This window comes from Anabrus simplex, chromosome 1 (assembly GCF_040414725.1).
Source record: "Anabrus simplex isolate iqAnaSimp1 chromosome 1, ASM4041472v1, whole genome shotgun sequence".
Classification (NCBI taxonomy): domain Eukaryota; kingdom Metazoa; phylum Arthropoda; class Insecta; order Orthoptera; family Tettigoniidae; genus Anabrus; species Anabrus simplex.
Window position 1 is genome coordinate 1,608,719,383 of NC_090265.1, and position 21,006 is coordinate 1,608,740,388.

The 21,006-nt window shown below is 40.9% G+C and overlaps 1 protein-coding gene across 2 annotated transcripts in view; it reads right to left on the reverse strand.

Annotated features, from left to right (window-relative positions):
• The window catches only part of LOC136858585 (probable endochitinase), a 169,569-nt gene that overhangs the window by 109,240 nt on the left and 39,323 nt on the right, over positions 1-21,006 (reverse strand). Inside the window, exon 1 of one of the 2 annotated variants that reach the window (XM_067138250.2) lies at positions 8,598-8,890. In XM_067138250.2, coding sequence (XP_066994351.2) covers positions 8,598-8,756 — 159 coding nt within the window. In that variant the 5' untranslated portion in view covers positions 8,757-8,890. Of the gene's footprint in view, positions 1-8,597; positions 9,166-21,006 lie in introns of those variants that run through there. The other variant, XM_067138253.2, reaches the window with a different exon arrangement.

The window sequence follows — 21,006 nt, forward strand, 5'->3', positions numbered from 1 at the left end:
AGGACTGCCAACGATGGGGTTTGAACTCACTATTTCCTGAATGCAAGTTGACAGCTGTGTGACCCAAACTCACTCAGTGGGAAGAGGGGATGGTTACCAAGATGTACTTCCCTTTAACACAATAATCACCACCACTGTGAAGAATGTGAACTTTGCATTCTTGGATTCATGTTTACACAGTATACCAGTATTCTGAGGTTTTTACAAATGCCAATTTAAAACTGGCACATGGCTTGAAATGTCTTGATTCTTAGGGCCTAACTGAGATGGCATAATTTATTCACCATGGCTTGCCTCCAAATTTCACTATGTTCATTGTTTACTAAATTTATAGAAGTCCAGCTCCAGAGTAACCCAGGGTAATAAAATTGTGGAACCATCATGCTTTGGAGTTCCCTAATAGGCTGGATGCATAGATTAAACCAGGTAGCAAGCTCCTCTGAGTGGTAGGAGCTAATTAGTTGTGGTGTCTGGAGTATGCTGTATATATATTTATTTTTTTGCTACTGGCTTTACGTCGCATCGACACAGATAGGTCTTGTGGTGAAGATGGGATAGGAAAAACCTAAGAGTTGGAAGGAAGTGGCCGTGGCCTTAATTAAGGTACAGCCCCAGCATTTGCCTGGTGTGAAAATGGGAAACCACGAAAACCATCTTCAGGGCTGCCGACAGTGGGATTCGAACCCACTATCTCCCGGATGCAAGCTCACAGCCACGCGATCTGGAGTATGATGACAGGGTATGCAATGGGAACTGGAGATTAAGCTAAGCATTATAACAATCTGCAGCATACATTAACTCATTTACTTTTACTTCCTAGCACAGTTGTAAACGCCCCTACAAGGTGTATTCGAATTGATATAAAATATATTTGGGACGTTCCTAACAGCAAAACATTGAAAAACTTTCATATGAACACTGTCCTGAAAAACAACATTAGTTTCTAAGTTATCAAGAAATGTATCCTTTCATTGACCTTTGATGAGCAATAGAATAAAATTGCTTTCATGTTCTAGTAACTGTCTTTTTAGAGCAGCTCATGGTATTTATTTTCCTTTGTTTGATTTGTCTTTTGTTTATTGATTTGTCCACAGGTTGTTGCAGTAACCAAGGTGTAATCAGTGAATTAAGAGAAAATCTAAAAAAATGGCAATTTCTTATTTTGGGCTTAAAAGGTAGTACCAAATTTCTTGATTATATAATTTGTATGGAATATTCTTTTGGAAACATTTTAAGTTAATTTTTGAACTGTACACTGCAACCAATGAGTGGGAGTGGATGATGACACGTTCGACAGCGAAGGAAATACTTCTCTGACTTTAAATTTGCTGCCGAAGTAAACATCTAAGTGTGTTGAGGGAAGTTTGGTGTGGAGGCCAGCTCATCTGCTGGGAAATTTTGTATAGTGGCTGACTTGTTCAGTGCAAATAAGTAGTTTGGTGATGTGTTTCACTATCTTCCATGTTTATTGAAACAAATATAGGCAAAAATAGGCTAAAGATCTTTAGAAATCTTGGATATGTCCAAAAACTGAAAGTTATTCTAATTCCAGAAATGGAAATCCCTACCACTTCACCTGAGAATATGATTGAAGTTATTCCAGAACCTAAACCACAGACTCTGTCCATCCTCTCCGAACACATGGTGTAAATACAATAAATACAAAGAAACAGCTCGAATATATCATCATGTCCATGATTTACCAGTTGCTGTTGTGGAAGAAGTATGATCAATTTAACAACAAAATGGTATAGTTGCCTCAGGCCACAAGCCACAATAAAAATGTGATTAGATGATTTAAGCAGTAACTCTTTGCAATATTTCCAAACATCTAATTGTTACTCCAAGAATAGAATAAATGGTTAGTACAGTAAGGGTAAGGGTGTATTCTGCCCGAAGGCAGGTCCGAACCTCCGCAGAGGTGTGCCTGAGCCGAGTTTACGTATGGTAGGTTGGGCAGTTTCTTTCCACTCCTCCATTCCCTTACCCACCACCAACAGCGCGTGGCAATCCATCCAGATCTTGACCACGCCCAATGCTGCTTAACTTTGGAGATCTCACGGGATCCGGTGTTTCAACACGGCTACGGCCATTGGCGGTCAGTACAGTGGTGCCATCTATAAACAGCTTGATTTCCATATTGTCATTTTTATTGCTAGCACATGCTCCGTTGTGATTTGTGCATTTATGAAATTTGGAAAGTTTTGTAATTTTTGTGAGATAATTATGAAAGTTTATTTTTAATTTTAAGTTAGTGCAGTGCGATGTCACGGAATCAATGATGACATAGTGATGAATCATAAAGTGATAATCCTTTGCGCCAAGGAATGTCCCTTAATAGTCAGGCATGTGAATTACTGCCGAGAACTTGCGAGTGAGTTTTACAAGAGAGAAAAGGAATTCATATGCATTTATGGTCTTCCCTCTGTTCTTATACATCAAGTTGTGGAACACAAATTGTGAATCAGGTAGAAGGAGTAAGGTTTCTTAAGTTTCCATCAATTTAGTTGATTTTATTTGTAACATAACCATTTGTGATAGCACAGGTATATATTATTGTAACATTTATTGGAATATTTAAAGTGATATTCTTGTCAGTCGATTTCTTCGATATTTTGTAACACCGCGATAATAAGAACCTCGTAGGTGGTAGTTTGTATGATAATATTGTTATGTGCTCAAGTGACCATCAGCATTATCACAGCCCCTTCAGTATTACCTGAAAGGGGATGACTAAGCCAGCTCGCGGAAACTCCTAGCCCACCCAAGGATATACCATGGCACTTCCTCTATTGTTCCCTTCATCTAGTTTCCTCATGCGATTTCTGAAAGATACAACGGGAAAGTTTCATCTGTAGCCAAACCCTGAATGTTCTGGTGGCCCATCATCGAGGTATAAATACAAGGCTGCTTCGAGGTGTGGTTGTTGTGGTGTTGGAAAATCCAGTGAGTAGATGGGCTGGAAATGACGGAACAGAAGACTGTGTACTGTGTGTTTGTGTATTTCTGTGAACTGAGGATCACTGTTCGTCAGCGAGGGAAGCTGCTATTGTGAGCGCGAGGGTAGATGGTCCTGTGTTGATATTCGCTGTTGTGAGTATCGTCCTGCTGTCGAATAGGGTTGAGCTGTTGCTGGTTGGTTGTTCACTGCACATGAATGTGTGAATTACTGGACTGTCTCTGGAGTCGAACCAATGAACAGTCATTGTACCTATGTTGAACGGCCCATCGCCCTGTGTTCAGATCCAGCAGTCCACACACAGCTGCTGTATGAGGTGAATGGACTGGGGAAGTGAAAGTAAGGATTAACCGTCCGCAGGTATAGCAACGGGTTGGACCGCCTGCTGCGCCGTAAGGAAGAGGAACTTGTAAATAGACAGCAATTAGTACATGTGCCATTCATGGTTTATTAGAATTGTGTGTGTATGTGCATTTATTGGGTCATCCTGAAATAAATTAGAGGAAATTTTTTTTTCTTATAACCTTAATTGGTGTGTTGAATGTGTGATTGTTGTTGGCCAATTTCATTTGTATTGTGGATCATCACGATGAATTTTAAAGCCTATTTCGAAATGCTCTAAGCAGATGATACCTGAAGTTATTTTCTCTGTGTAAATAGTAAACTCTGAGCTGAAATACGGAAGATAAAAAGCACCTCATTTTGCCGCTCATTGTAAACAATCATGGTGGCATCCAAGCGCGGCATGGATGAGTTTATTCGTAACTGGCTTGAAAATAGTGATGTTGAAAGTGGACATGATTCTCTGGAGAGTGAAAATACTTCTTCTTCAACTGACACTGATGAAAGTGATTCCGATTCCAGTTCCGAGATGATAGTGCCAATTAAAACTACGTGACAAAACCAGAATGCAACAAGAGCGAGTGAGAAGTCTTTTTTGCTAGTTGCTTTACGTCGCACTGACACAGATAGGTCTTACGGCGATGATGGGACAGGAAAGGCCTAGGAATGGGAAGGAAGCGGCCGTGGCCTTAATTGAGGTACAGCCTGGTGTGAAAATGGAAAACCATATTCAGGGCTGCCGGCAGTGGGGTTCGAACCCACTATCTCCCGGATGCAAGCTCACAGCTGCGCGCTCCTAACCGCACGGCCAACTCGCCTGGTGAGAATCTAGTAAAATGATACTTGGAATTATGATCTTGTTGACAATAAGCCTCTTTCTGTACCATGTAAACCAGTTTTTGAAATTCACTCTATAGTGAGGAGGGGGTTGGGTAATAATCCAAAAGAAATGGACGTAGGGAATGAATTTCTAACCCCACAATTCTGGGATCACATTACTAAGGAAACCAATGCCTATGCCTCTACATTTCTTGCTAATTTATCTGCTTCTCTTGAAACCAGTAATACTTACGAATAGAAACATTAGTTTCCTGTTACTATAGACGAGCTAAAAGCTCACTTTGCTTTGTGTATTCTTATGTAGCCTATGTGATTAATCAAATTTTTGTTAAAATGACAAAAAAATAAATGGTATGTAAGGGAATATTTCCTTTCATAAGTAATGGTAGGCCAAAGGGTTAAATCATTCAATGTGTGGAATTTATTTCACTGGCTAAAGAGCACTGCAAAGAACAATCAATCAAACAGCAAATACACTTTCAAGCACCACGTTCATTCTCTTTGTGTGTTGACCCGTGATCATAGTCGGTTATTCTTGACATTGGTGTCGAGTAGTAGTTCTGTTTAAAAGTACAGTAGTGATTTATTTTATTGTCTGGTAGCCATGGGTAGAAGTGAAGTGATGATCAAACAGCATGCCGAAAGTCACAAATCGGGACATTTTTATGTAAGCGATACAGATGGCCTATATTGATGTGCCGACTCTGCAATCAAAGTCTTGAAGAAGAAAAAAAAAAAAATTGTTTTGCAGTCCTTCCTTTGCCTTGGCAGCACTTCTGTGCACTTGGGCCTCTACGAACAGTGTCGATGTAGAGTTTTTTTAGCAAGTACCGGTACAACATAATATTGTAACTGATAGGCGGTCTCAAATGAAGGAGGACACCTTTTAAACAATTGGCATGTTGTACTTCAATCATCATTGAAATTCCTCTTCCTTGTAGGTGTGTTGTACTGTGATAAATAAATACGTTCAGAATAGTATTTTTCACTTTGAAATTGTGTTTGTAAATTTGAAAATAAGCATATTCCTGTGTGTGCGTTACTACTTCTTGCAGTCTTATGTTGATGTTTGTCTTATTTTCCATAGTGAATTCAAAACTGCATGATGAAAAATGTGTGATTAAACAGTATGATTTTACTCCCAACTGTTGTGTGTGCAATTTAGCAAATTATGCCTATTTTTAACCAGTTTGCTACAAAACGCTAAATTTGAGAAGTTTAGATGCTACAAAATGCTATATTTGAAAATCAAAACGCTAAATCTCTGATTTTTAAATGCTATAAACCACGAACTCTAGTTATGTGTTATTAGTTTGCTTTAGTTGATTCATCCTGTATAATATTTTACAATCTAGATTTTGTATATTTTAGCTATTTGAAAACTCTGAAGGTGTCCAGTTGATTGGACGAAATATGTTATTCTGTCTCTTTTGGCCCTTTCAATTGTTAAATTACTAGTGCTTGACCCCAGTGTAGTAGTGGGGTCGTCAGTTGGATTGCCACATCTTTTCAAGATGCTGGTGCCGGGCTAAGTGGCTCAGACGGTGGCCTTCTGACTCCAACTTGGCAGGTTCAATCCTGGCTCAGTCCGGTGATGTTTGAAGGTGCTCAAATATGTCAGCCTCGTGTCAGTAGATTTACTGGCATGTAAAAGAACTCCTGCGGGACAAAATTCCGGCACCTTGGTGTCTCCGAAAATCATAAAAGTAGTTAGAGGGACGTAAAGCAAATAGCATTATCATCAAGATGCTGGCAGCTTATGCACCGTTGAGACACCACTCCAAGCATCCTATGTAGGATGATGCTGTGACAGTGCACTGGGATGGAAGTATTACTGTAGATAACACCTCCTGTGGGTATCACCTGCCTGTAGTAAGACACGACTAAAAGGGGCTCCAAGGACTCTTAACTTGGGAGCATTCGTTGGCGACCATGGGTATCTTAGCCAAGTCCTGGCATTGCTTCCACTTACTTGTGGCAGGCTCGTCAGCTATAATCTATCCTATCCAACCTCACTTGGTCAGCTTGTGTCTTTCCAGAACCTTATGGTATTAGGTTACCGAGGCCTAGGGATCTTTCATTTTCGTGTCCTTTATGCCCCTAGTTTTTCTTTAACTGATACCTTCAATTTTTGAAGTGTTGGACTCTTCCAGTTTCTTTGCTCTAATTACTGTTAATAGAGGATGTTTGCTCAGATGCACTCTCTCTCTTAAAATAATAATTACCACCACCACCACCACCATCACGTAGGTAACAATTAAAGGAAAACATGTGTAATACTTTTAGCAAACATCACGATCTTTTGTCGTTCTGAGCACTTCTGTTGGTAAGTGTCGTAACGACATTGCTATAATCCACTGAGCACACTAATATCAAATTCTGTCATGGTGGTTCACTGCCACTTGAAAAAGTGAACAGCCAGGCGGACTGAGCAATGTCTCGTGAGGTTTCACCTTGAGCCTTTGCCTCTTTTCCTAGGTTCATTGTTAAAATCCCATTTCTTCTTCAGGAACAGTAGAGTGAGTGAAGCAGCGGCAGCGTGGTCGGAGAAAAAGCAGCATGCAAAGGTAGGAGAAATACATAGCATTTGGGGGAGATTGTAACAGAACACAGCTTCTCACTGAATAATATCTAAAAGATAAGGCACAACTTATTCAGCTGTGTGATCCGAAGCATAGACCCAGCTATTTCAGAAGAAACTGTTCATTGCTGTAAGGAAGGCTTTCCGGATACAGAACAGCTCTGGGCCCACCTGTATGATTAGGATACTCCTCACTTGCTAGGACCTTGACAGAGTTCTTGCAAATGGAGGTTGTAATTCATCACTGCCACCACAAGGTGGAAGCCTCTCATGTACCTGCATCACAATCTATTTGCTGTGAACAGTACTTATCTTACACACATCCAAATCCAACTGCAACTCTGAACATCTTTTCTGCTCCCACCACTACTAAATGCCCTAAATGCCCTGATGTATCCCGGCCTCTCTGGTGCAATACCTGCGGAGAACAACACACAACTAACTCGAGGTATTTGAAGCCCATCCTACCCCTCCAAGAGACAGAAGAGAACTCATAGCACCTATGCATACCATCGACAAGCCCACCACCCCAACACGCAACATGTCTCCTTCCATTCCATTCCATTATCTTGTCGCTGCAGCCACATCCCATGGTCTTCAGCAGTCATTTTCATCCTGACATAGGAAGCAAAACCCAGCTGAGTGATTATGTTCCTAAGGTATAAGAGACGTGGTCTTCCTCTCGACTTCTTCCCTAGGACCTTTCCTTCGAAGACATTCTGGAGAAAGGTGTCATGTCGTAGGACGTGTCCAAGAAATTTAGCTTTCCTCTGCTTTATTCCCCACAAAAAAAAATTAAAAATTACTCGTCCATCTTTTAATACTTCCCACTTCCAATCGCTTTAAATAAATTACCGCATTTAATTAACCCAATAAAATAACATAAATAATTAGCCAAGATGCCGTATACACCTTCTCAGCTCCTTAATCCTTCACTTATCCCCAACTTGCCTAAATCTTCTGGCCAGAGAGGGTATTACCCTCTAGGTGGCCTGCCCCTCCCCTCCAGGGGGCAGAATGACAACATTTAGATAGATAGCAAACGACGTTTATTCAAATGGGGCACCAATGACTCGCACGCAAAAATACATTTGAAGATATTCAGTTTTCTCGAGAAGATGGTCATACACAAATAATATAATATTTTCGTATGCACTTTGATGTTTGTGCGGGCTTATCTCGAGAACCACCAAACAGATTTTGATGCGGTATTCACTATTAAGTAGAGCATTTATCGAGGAAGGTTTAACTGGATCAAACATAAATCTAAAACTAAAGGAGGTCAAGTGGTGGCAGTGTTTGTGGTGGACATCAAAGAAAAAGTGGTCATCTGAACTCTTTTGTGACTCCCGTTGCCTACCATCATCAGCTGTAGCCCCAAACTGGCATGTAAGAATTGTTGAGTGTAAAAAGCTTTACCAAAAAGTCTCAACAGTATATACCTATGTGTGAAAGGTAGCCCAATAAGCATTGTTATGCCACAGTTTGCAGTAAACAATCAACCTTAAAATTTGAAACCATATTTCGTGATTAATCATGAAATCATTATCAAAATAACTTAATCACCTCAATAATAATTATGTTAGAGTCAACAATACCTTTAAATAGGGATAATAATGTAGAAGTATTTTAATTAAATAGAGAAATTGTCGATCCGAGCAAAAATTCTGCTCATCCCTGCTTCGTCAACCACAAATTTCTTAAGAATAACCACGATTCTAAGCTGAGATGTAGCTGCGAATGTTGGTGACCTTATGTTATTTAAATGAATGAATATAGATCATTTTTTAAATTTAGTTTCTAGATCTGTTCCTGATTGTGTTCTATTTCATGGGAGAACACATGTTAAGGTGTTTCTGTCAAATATTGAATTACCTGGACAGGTGTAATGGTATGCAATAGGAGTAGGTCCAGTTCCTGTACAAATATAATATCTTCTGGGATCATTTTCATCGGGAAATCTTCCAACTGCTGGACATGTGAACGGCACTGGTGTAGTGGATGTAGAAGTTGAAGAGCTGGATGAACTGGCATCTCCCGCACATATAACAGTCCCTAACGAACACTTCCTTGTAACAGAATCAAACTGTGAACCTCCAGGACATGTGTAGAGATATTGAAGGAAAGTATTGCCTGAGAGTGAGCATATATAGTAATTGGCACAGTTAGTTTCATCTGGAAATCTACCCGGTGCACTGCATGTGAACACAGGTAGTGTTGTGAGAGCAGGAGTCGTAGTTACAGTGCAGGCATTAGATGGATCTACACATTCTGTATCGCATGCTATGCTGCAGACAGTAGTACCTTGACAACTTTCTGCTTCTCCTAGTGGGATATCACCAGAGCACAGAACAAAAGAAGTGCTGTTTGGGCAGTAGAAGTCTATTCCATCAGTGCATTGTTGTTGTCCATTCACCAGTATATATGAGGAAATATGAAGTACCTGTGAAAAATAAATATTATCATAATTACAGAACAGACAGCAAGTAAATTACAATTTAATTGAAATTGGTCTGGCTTTCATTATAAACTGTACTGCAGTCAACACAAATAGAAAAGTGTAGCACAAGGACAAACTATGCAGTTGGCAGATACATAGTGGGTCTTGGCCCACAAGTGGCCACGGCTGTTCCATGGTCCAACAGCTCTGCACTCCAGCTGAGCAGGGCTGGTCATGGCTATACTCTGGCTCTGTGCCTCTGCATTTGGTAGATAGAGAGGGGCTGATCCCTACTGTTGGTTGTCCTGCGAATGGTTTTCTGTGGTTTACTATTCTTCTGCACTAACGCGAATGCCAAGACAGTTGCCAGTATTGGCCATAACCGCCAAACCATCTCACCTTCACTGCACATCTCCTTCTCCGATACAAATCTCCTGGCCTGAGAGATGGCATCACCATCTAGGAGGTCTGCCTCCCCCTTCAGGGGAGGAACGAAAACATTTAGTAGTAGTACAAACTGTACACCTTTGTCGACTACATCACTTTAGGTGGTATAGTAGTGAACCACTTGATAAGTGTCAAGTCCAACATGGTCCGTACACCATACTCCAGCATGGCATTTTATAGATGCTTCAAAACATGTATAGGATAGGTCAACCAAGCGGCTTTCGTGGGGTTTCACTCCTGGACTGTACACAGCTGTATTCTAGAATGGTGGAAGTGTTTATATTCAAGACTCCCTTCATGGCCTGGTAAGCTACAACTCTTGGAAATAAGTTTGTAACATTTCAGTGCTTCTTACAGTTGGTAAGTATGTACCTGTATCAGCAGTATTACACCTGTTACCGCCGCCACTCCCACTACTCACCCCGGTCAACAAACCACCAATGCTGCTCCTATAGCTTATCATACAGTACTTATATCAATGTTCATGAATCGGCTGAACTACCTCTGCCATCTGCTTGTACCACCTGCTGCATGTACTAACACACTACACAGTATTTGCACACGGCACCACGTGCTGTGCCTGGAAGTGGGCTTACCCCTTACCGCATAGCTCTGGAAACTTCAACACCCTGTATTAATCTCACTTCTCAACAAGAAGATTTTGAAGCAGATGAAACCAAAGTCACCATTAACACCACTTCTGATACTGATTTTCCTCCCCTCATGCCAGTCAGACATCCTATTATCTCAATCCATGCACTACAGCCCTATCACCAAGGCTCCCGTTCTCTCCTTCTCATTAATTCCATCCCAGCTTTTCATTTGGCTCAGAAAATCCTTGCCACTTTTCTTCAATACATAATTTATTAATGCCTTCTGTACAGTGGCGAAGTTAGGGTACCAGACCCTCTCGTACACTTAACCACATACTAATCGAAATCTTAAATAAAATACTGAGATACTTAAAATATTTAAAACTACCTAAAATATTAGAATTGAAAATAAATTTAAATAAATTACTAACGAAATTAATATCAAAACTAATTCATATTAAAAACTCGTAAAAATGACTAATCCTTAGGCACGCACATATTCATACTTCAACCATTCAGTCAGCTGTCTTCAGCAGGTAGTCTCGGCAGGTGACCTTAAAACGTGATTTAAAAAAGCTAGTTTCTCTGACCTGAGCTGGCAGGGAGTTTCATAATCTGGCAACAGTCACCACAAATGATCTATTAATTTTATTTGTTCGGAGCAGTGGAATAGTAATAATGAATTTAGAACGTGTATTTAAGTTGTGAAATTATGAAAAAAGTTGAATTTAGAAGAAATATACAGTGACTGACTTTCAGCTAGCACTATATACACCATCGTAGCTGCCGATGTTTATCAGACATCAGCCATGAGACTGCCTGGTAGTATAGGGTGATATGAACATCGTACCCGATATTGTAAATAAATCGCAGGCAGGAATTCAGTGCTCGTTGAAGTTTGTGTTTCTTCTGTCGTCATATCAACTAAAACAACGTCACAATAATCAAGAATAGGGAGAACCAGTGTCTGTATTAGTTTGGCCTGTAGCTCAAATGGAAATACATACCCCTGCGGTTTGAGAGGGTGAAGCACTCCAAAAATCTTTTTACGTATTTCTTTCGTGTAAGCAGACCAATCAACTGTTTCATTCATCATTATACCGAGATTTTTTCCGTTTTACTGTGAGGAATAATGTTAAAATTCAGTAGGATAGGCGGGATTGCGACAATGTTTGAGCAGGTCAGTAACGCTCATGATTCAATTACGATTGCCTGAGATTTTGTGCAGTTTAGTATAAGAGAGTTTCGTTGTGCATATATATTGAGTCGTCGGAGGTCATTGTTAATATCTTGTCTTGCAGTGTCAATATATTTTAAGATCGTCAGCATGGAGGTGGTGTGTGTTATTTCCTGTCACAGACGGTGTGTCATTGATATAAATACAGAAATTTTGGGCCCTGGAATACTGCCCTGTGGAGCAACACTTTGTAAGTTTCATTTTCTATTTAGAGGCCTTGCGTTTACTGTTACACGCTGTTGACGGTTACTCAAATAAGAACTAAAAACCTTAAGCGCAGCCAGGTCGAAATTTAGCAGTTTCATTTTCTTTATCATAGTCGGAATTACTATAGTGTCAAAGACGCTACTAAAGTCAAGAAGAATAAGTATAGTGAGCAGTCGTTTGTCCATAGCGTTTCTAATGTCTTCAGTACCGTAACCTTCAAAAGTGCTGTCGCAGTACTGTGATTGCAAAGGGTCCAAAAGAGCATTTGATTTAGGTATTCCAGAACTTGTTCGTATACTAAACGTTCGAAGGCTTTAGAAAGCGCAGGGAGTATAGACATAGGACGATAGTCAGAGGGTGATTGTGAGTCTAAACTCTTAGGTACCGGTGTGATATCGGCAGTTAATTGGCGTAGGTTGAATATTTATTCTACTAAAGTAATCGTTCAGTTCGGCAAGTGGAATGTCAGGAGTTGCCTGCCTCTGTTGATGTTTTCCTATTCCCAGAGATCTAAGTTGGTCCCATACACGATTAGAATTTAAGTTGTTAGCTAAATTCCAGAAAAATATACACTTTTTTATTTCTGATTAACAGCTTTGTGCGATTTCTTAAGATGAGGTAAGATTCGAAGTCTGTGTCATCTAGGGTTTGTTTATAATGTCGAAATAACGAGTCACGGTGGGTCATCATTCTCTTGGTTTCATCATCTAGCCATGGACCAGAAGGGCGAGAAACGTGTATTCGACGTGTGTGTGTGTGTGTGTGTGTGTGTGTGTGTGTGTATTTCTTTGCCCCATTATTTGTATAAAATGTCACTTCCTTATTGCTTTTCACATGACCATTACTATAATAACATTACCGTATTTTTTCTAAACCAGAATATTGCATCTTTACTCAAACTGTTTATTCTTGCATTCATTGGCACCCCAGGAGCTCTAACGAGTGAACTTTTATTCAGCATTTTACACTGACTTAGCAAATGTCATGGGATAGCGTGTGGGGCCTCCTCTGGCCCTGCGAACTGCAGTGAGACGCCGTGGAAGTGAGTCGACAAGTCCCTGGTAGTCCTGTGGACGCAGCTGACACCAAATCGTTTGCAGAGCGGCTGCCAATGCTGGTCTGTTTGTGGGTGCAGGATCCATGGCACGGAGCCTGCGTTCCGGGACATCCCAGATATGCTCGATAGGGTTCATATCGGGGCTCCTGGGTGGCCATGGCAGACTTTGGACCTCCGCTGCATGTTCCTGGAACCATTCCTGGGCGACGTGGGAGCGATGTGGCGACGTGTTATCATCTTGAAACACCGCAGAACCGTCTGGGCGCTGGAAGGCCAAAAATGGGTGGAGATGGTCTCCCAGCAGCTCAACATACCGCGTACCATTCAAAGTCTCTTCCAGAACATTTAGGGGGCCCATTCCATACCAGGAAAATGCACCCCAGACCATAACAGAGACACCAGCGCCCTGGACCACACCTTCGAGGCAGGCGGGATCCATCGCTTCATGTGGTCTGCGCCATACACGGTGCATCCCATCGGCATGGTGCAGTTAAAATCGTGATTCGTCCGACAATATCACGTTACGCCATTGTTCCAGTGTCCATCACAATCAATCAATCAATCAATACTGATCTGCATTTAGGGCAGTCGCCCAGGTGGCAGATTCCCTATTTGTTGTTTTCCTAGCCTTTTCCTAAATGATTTAAAAAAATTGGAAATTTATTGAACATCTCCCTTGGTAAGTTATTCCAGTCCCTAACTCTCCTTCCTATAAATGAATATTTGCCCCAGTTTGTCCTCTTGAATTCCAACTTTATCTTCATATTGTGATCATTCCTACTTTTATAAACGCCATTCAAACTTATTCGTCTACTAATGTCATTCCACGCCATCTCTCCGCTGACAGCTCGGAACATACCACTTATGATGTAGATGTTGATTCCCATAGGGAACCTAAAATATTTGTCCCGAATGAGTGAATTTATAATACCAATATAATGGTCCGTTATTGGACATTATAAATTTTCCAGCTAACTCATTCTTGGTTGCCTGCGTTTCGCCCTCGTGTGCTAAGTTAGGCTCGTCAGTTGGGACTTAGCACACCACCCAAGACGCAAGGCTAGTGCATACCGTGGGGGCCACTGCATAGGCTATTTGAAGCCACCAGCAGTGCCAATGCACTATGAGAGCTATGTCTCATTTCCAAAAATAGATGCCTGCCTGGCCATCAAATGATGTAGATTTTGATTCCCATAGGGAACCTAAAATATTTGTCCTGAATGAGTGAATTTATAATACCAATATAATGGTCCGTTATTGGACATTATAAATTTTCCAGCTAACTCATTCTTGGTTGCCTGCGTTTCGCCCTCATGTGCTAAGTTAGGCTCGTCAGTTGGGAGTTAGCATACCACCCAAGATGCAAGGCTAGTGCACACCGTGGAGGCCACTGCATAGGCTATTTGAAGCCACCAGCAGTGCCAATGCACTATGAGAGCTATGTCTCATTTCCAAAAATAAATGCCTGCCTGGCCATCAAATGATTTAGATGTTGATTCCCATAGGGAACCTAAAATATTTGTCCCGAATGAGTGAATTTATAATACCAATATAATGGTCCGTTATTGGACATTATAAATTTTCCAGCTAACTCATTCTTGGTTGCCTGCATTTCGCCCTCGTGTGCTAAGTTAGGCTCGTCAGTTGGGACTTAGCACACCACCCAAGACGCAAGGCTAGTGCATAACGTGGAGGCCACTGCATAGGCTATTTGAAGCCACCAGCAGTGCCAATGCACTATGAGAGCTATGTCTCATTTCCAAAAATAGATGCCTGCCTAGCCATCAAATGATGTAGATGTTGATTCCCATAGGGAACCTAAAATATTTGTCCCGAATGAGTGAATTTATAATACCAATATAATGGTCCGTTATTGGACATTATAAATTTTCCAGCAAACTCATTCTTGGTTGCCTGCGTTTCGCCCTCGTGTGCTAAGTTAGGCTCGTCAGTTGGGACTTAGCACACCACTCAAGACGCAAGGCTAGTGCATACCGTGGAGGCTGACTGACTGCTGAGGTTATTTCATTCCTGTCCTTTGACAGGCGGGCCGTCAGCTAAACTAGTAGCTCTTTGGCCTTTGATTGTTGATTTGTTGATACTTTGGCTTTAAACGTGGTTGTATGTGTTGTACATACGTCGTTATTTATTGTTGACTTGGCGCAGAGATCGCCGGACCACCAAGGGGAACCAGCCCACGGAGAGGACCCGCACCACACCCCCCCCCCATAGTCTTCCCCTGCTAGACCCCGTTTATTGAATTCTTTCTTTGTACATTTATATTTACATATATTTACATTTGGTAAGTGTTTCATTGAGCTTCTTCTTTGGTTAGAGTCTTTAAGTCCTTCTTGTTGATCGTATACACTACATATGTATCAATTTACAATAATTACATATCAAGCACAAGTTATATATTTTACACAATTTTTATAGGTATATTTGTTGTTTCGTGGTGCCTCTTGCTTGGCTATAGTTTTTAGGTCCATTTTGTTTTGTATTGTAACATATGTGTTAGGTAATACGATCTATTTTGTATTTCACTGGTTACATTATTTACTATTTATTTATACAGTGGTTTATACTCCGAAGCCACCAGCAGTGCCAATGCACTATGAGAGCTATGTCTCATTTCCAAAAATAGATGCCTGCCTGGCCATCAAATGATGTAGATGTTGATTCCCATAGGCTTCTGCCACTGCTGGTCGCTTCAAATAGCCTATGCAGTGGCCTCCACGGTATGCACTAGCCTTGCGTCTTGGGTGGTGTGCTAAGTCCCAATTGACGAGCCTAACTTAGCACACGAGGGCGAAACGCAGGCAACCGAGAATGAGTTAGCTGGAAAATTTATAATGTCCAATAACGGACCATTATATTGGTATTACATACCACTTAGTCGAGCAGCTCTTCTTCTTTCTCTCAATTCTTCCCAACCCAAACATTGCAACATTTTTGTAACGCTACTCTTTTGTCGGAAATCACCCAGAACAAATCGAGCTGATTTTCTTTGGATTTTTTCCAGTTCTTGAATCAGGTAATCCTGGTGAGGGTCCCATACACTGGAACCATACTCTAGTTGGGGTCTTACCAGAGACTTATATGCCCTCTCCTTTACATCCTTACTACAACCCCTAAACACCCTCATAACCATGTGCAGAGATCTGTACCCTTTATTTACAATACCAATTATGTGATTACCCCAATGAAGATCTTTCCTTATATTAACACCTAGATACTTACAATGATCCCCAAAAGGAACTTTCACCCCATCAACGCAGTAATTAAAACTGAGAGGACTTTTCCTATTTGTGAAACTCACAACCTGACTTTTAACCCCGTTTATCAACATACCATTGCCTGCTGTCCATCTCACAACATTTTCGAGGTCACGTTGCAGTTGCTCACAATCCTGTAACTTATTTATCACTCTATAGAGAATAACATCATCCGCAAAAAGCCTTACCTCCGATTCCACTCCTTTACTCATATCATTTATATATATATAAGAAAACATAAAGGTCTGATAATACTGCCTTGAGGAATTCCCCTCTTAATTATTACAGGGTCAGATAAAGCTTCACCTACTCTAATTCTCTGAGATCTATTTTCTAGAAATATAGCAACCCATTCAGTCACTCTTTTGTCTAGTCCAATTTCACTCAGTTTTGCCAGTAGTCTCCCATGATCCACCCTATCAAATGCATTAGACAGGTCAATCGCGATACAGTCCATTTGACCTCCAGAATCCAAGATATGTGCTATATCTTGCTGGAATCCTACAAGCTGAGCTTCAGTGGAATATCCTTTCCTAAAACCGAATTGCCTTCTATCGAACCAGTTATTGATTTCACAAACATGTATAATATAATCAGAAAGAATGCCTTCCCAAAGCTTACATACAATGCATGTCAAACTTACTGGCCTGTAATTTTCAGCTTTATGTGTATCACCCTTTCCTTTATATACAGGGGCAACTATAGCAACTCTCCATTCATCTGGTATAGCTCCTCCGACCATCCCTGGTGACTGGCGACAAATGCGCGTCATTTTGCCCGAAAACGTTGGGTTAAAAGTGGCACCCGTATGCAGCCCCGGTTCCTATACCCCACAGAACCCATGTTCCTACGGATTGTCCACTGGGAGACATGTCTAGCACGTCCTGTGTTGAATTGAGCCTTGATTTGTTGCACGGTTGCCCGTCTGTCACGATTGACAATCCGTCGCAGATGTCACCAGTCACGGTCATCGAGGGTGGCTGGACGGCCTGTCGTTCGTCTGTTGTGGACGGTGACACCCACATTCAACCATTCACGATACACCCTGGATGGACACGGTTGATCATGTGAAGCCGAATTCCTGCACCACTTCCGAAATCACACTTCCCATCGGCACCGACCACCATACCCCGTTCGAACGGTGTCAGCTCATGACGTTCCATGTTACACCTGTCACATGCACAGCCACTGCTCACAAGGTCTCCTATACAACTGCCGCTGGCACAGAGGGCGTGTGGTGCGCAGACACACCTGAGCATCAGTGCCCCGCTATCTCATGACATTTGCTCAGTCAGTGTATATATAATGTATATTAGTATCAGCTTCCGGAGTCCGACTCATTGGCTGAATGATCAGTGTTGACGCCTTCGGTTCAGAGGGTCCCGGGTTTGAATCCCGGCCTGTCGGGGATTTTTGTCGCGCCTGATTAATTCTTCTGGCTCGAGGACTGGGCGTTTGTCCCAACACTATTCTCTTCATATTCAGACACCATACTACACTACCAACCACCAAAGAAACACACAACAGTGATTACATCCCTCCATATAGGGTTGGCGTCAGGAAGGACATCCGACCGTAAAACAGGGCTAAATCCACATGTGCGGCACAGTTCGCACCCGCGACTCCACAGATGTGGGAAAAGTGGGGGAAGAAAAGAAGAAGAAGAAGAAGATTACTATTATCATCCGGAATCCGCACGAATCCACCACTCTTACTTAGATTCAAGGACACTAATTTCCTTTTTAGGTATTCTACACCACCTAAACTCTGGAAGTTTGGACACTTATCAAAATAAATTTCTGGATGAACTGAAATCCTGGCTACGCTACTGTGACCACGTGTTGTGTTTGTGCCGATATGCTGTGGCAGTCAGCAGTCAACTGTTTCAAGGTTGTAATATCCATGGGTTCCGTGATAGGCAGTTGTTAAAATGGTGGTTTGTTGATGTTTTCGGAGTGAAGTGGTTTGTTTGAGACGGCAGTAATTAAGTTTATGTTTATTTATTTATTTATTTATCATAAGTCTGTACTGAGTTCTCCTCCATTTTCACAGACACTATACATAGGTGTACATAAATGCATGAATGAGGTTTATGTGTATTTAATTTGTAAATAATTGTGAATAAATCGGTGTACGCAAGTTGACAGCATTTTGTGTGGGTCGTGTGGAAACATCAAGCTACCTAACTCATCTCTTAAGAATCATTATGTCTATCGTACCTGATTGCTCTTAGGTTTCAAAAAACTATTGTTATAAGAGCTAAAGACCTCCCTCTCTGTCTATCCTACTATTATTTGTTATTGTTTAACAAAGTTTAAAATCTGAAAAGAAAAAAAAAAAAGAAATAAAATTTCAAATTTTAGAGTTTTAAATTCACCTTTGATCTTTTCTCTGTCCTCCCACTCACGCCCGCACCTTCATACACCTCTATAAACCACGGAAAGTATGTAATAATAATAATAATAATAATATAATTTACCGGGAGGTACACCTCAAACCCGCACATTTAAAAGAAGCGCCTTAAGAAACACTATCTGTCGAATAACTCTCGAAACCGCTAACGCATAAAGTTGGGACATTGTTCAGAAGATGTCACTACTGAATAACTGAGTAATTTGTTATTTCAAAGTTTCCTAAACTGACTGGATTTTTGCTTCTTTGTTTTGGTGTTCACCAAGAAGTTTGAACATTTCTCCATAGATGTCTCTATAAAAACAGTGGCCATGCATTCTGTAAAGGTTGTGTAATATCTGCGCTCGTTTTAGCGATAAATTTACACCCTAGTGCTGAAGCGGTCGACCTCGGCAACCTTCGAGATTCCTACTGGCGACCTTTGAAACACAACCTATGAATCGCTTATGCATCGCTGTGCGACATCTTGCGTACACTTTACATACTAGTACTGTTTTTATTTACACAGCAAAGCCAAACTATAGGATTCACTCTAGGAATAAGATTCGCATCGAGAAATGTTGTATCATTTTATATAATGTGTGTGTGTGACACAGTTCTTGGCTTAAGATAACAAAGGTTTAGAAAATTCATATCGATCGGTAATATTATCGATTCAATTCAGATTTAATTTCCATTCAGTTGGCAGTACCAATGGAACCGGGAGAGCTTCCTCCTTACTCCTCAAACACGTACACAAATCTATCGCTAAAAAGTGCGCAGATAATGAATTTGCCTTGAGTAAGCCGTAAGAAATTGAAAGCCAGTCTCCTTTGTTGAACTCGTATCTGGTTTTTGTGTAATGTTGAGTGGTGATTTGGATTTAGGAGAACTTAAGACATAAGTTACATCAATAAATCATTTTTCAGATAATTGATAATAATTTGAAGCAATACCTTACCCTAATATTAAAAGGGTTTCATCAAGCTTTATCGGTCATATCTTAAGGTTTCTAGGCCCAAGTTTATCAAATTTTTAATACCGGTACACAGTCTGTACGAATGTATGGTTTTTCAGAACGGCTGTTTAGTTCTAAAAAAATATCTCCAATGAATTGGAAAGAGGCAAAGAGGGAAAAGAAGAAGCCTAAAAATTCTAAATTTAATGTCCACACGTTATCTGAATCAACCCCCTTGTAATCTGTTTAGTTTTCGATTATGGTTATTGAAAGTCATTTTATAACAGTTCAATTCCTACTCACATGTGAAAAGAAATACCAGATCCCATCTGATAGCGATCTGTACAAATAAAGGTTGCACACGAATTCACCCTGGTGAATACGGTACCTTTCCATTCCACACGTAAGGCCTAACTTACTTCCCTTTAATATTGCCGAAAAATTTAACTAGAGTATCGTACAAGCTCTCACATTTCTTGAAGATATTTGACAATATATTATCACTCCATCACATATAATACTACAACAGATCCACTAAACAGACATGATTCAAATCGAAAACATGCAAGGGACTGTAAACATTACCACGTGCTAACCATGCATTCGAAGCTGAAGCGCCCGCAACATGGCGATGCGCGAAAGTGATCAATATTCTGCATAGCATCAGCGTGCTCTGTGAGTCTAGATAAATAATATTAAAGTCTTTGATCATGACTACCCCTCTCATAGTAGCAGGAGAGGTGTATCTGAGGGTACTTGGAGGGAGGGGACCTCGCCCGGGGATCGACAGCGGCGGCCGGCCTTGTCGTCAAACTTCATCGGTATATCCTAAATTTCTACGATGGCGAGAAGACTTCAAAACGAGTTTTCCAAATTATTTTTCTAAAAATGGACCTTCAACAAGAAAATTCTGATTCGTGAAATTCCAACAATACTTTTTGGGCTTTTCTCAAAGATATACTGTGTCACCTCAGGGAAGGACCTTCTCGAGGGGGGGGGGTCTGTACCGGGAGGTACACCTCAAACCCGTCCACTTAAAAGAAGCGCCTTAAGAAACACTATCTATCGAACAACTCTTGAAACCGCTATTGCATAAAGTTGGAACATTGTTGAGAAGATGTCGCTACTGAATAACTGAGTAATATGTTATTTCACAGTTTCCTAAACAGACTGGATTTCTGTTTCTTTGTTTTGGTGTACACCAAGAAGTTTGAACTTATCACCATAGATGTCTCTATAAAAACAGCGGTCATGCACTCTAGTGTAAGTTGGAAGAATGAGTGATTTAAAGTTTTGTATTTTTAGATTTTCACAACTAAATTGAGTTATATTTATTTTGGTACTTCAAGGTTTGCAACACTTCCTTCTCGTCCCGCCAGCTTTGGAGTCTGGCCAATTAGAAATTTTCTGTACTTATTTTTCAGCCAGTCAGAGGCTTCTTGTAACCTTTTATTCTGCCAATAAAATGAGAGGGTGTGTCCGAATTTAGTCCGAGCCTTCTCGAATCTTCCCCCCTGGTATAGAAGCTGCAGGTTTTTCTAGCTACCTTGTCTTATTGATCGTCGGATTTATGAATGTGTGTGTTAAGACAGGCAGGCAGAACATCAGCCCAGGTAATGGCCACCAGTTTTATATCTCTCCAGCTATCTCCATAGACATACCCAAGGGGAAGCTTCTAA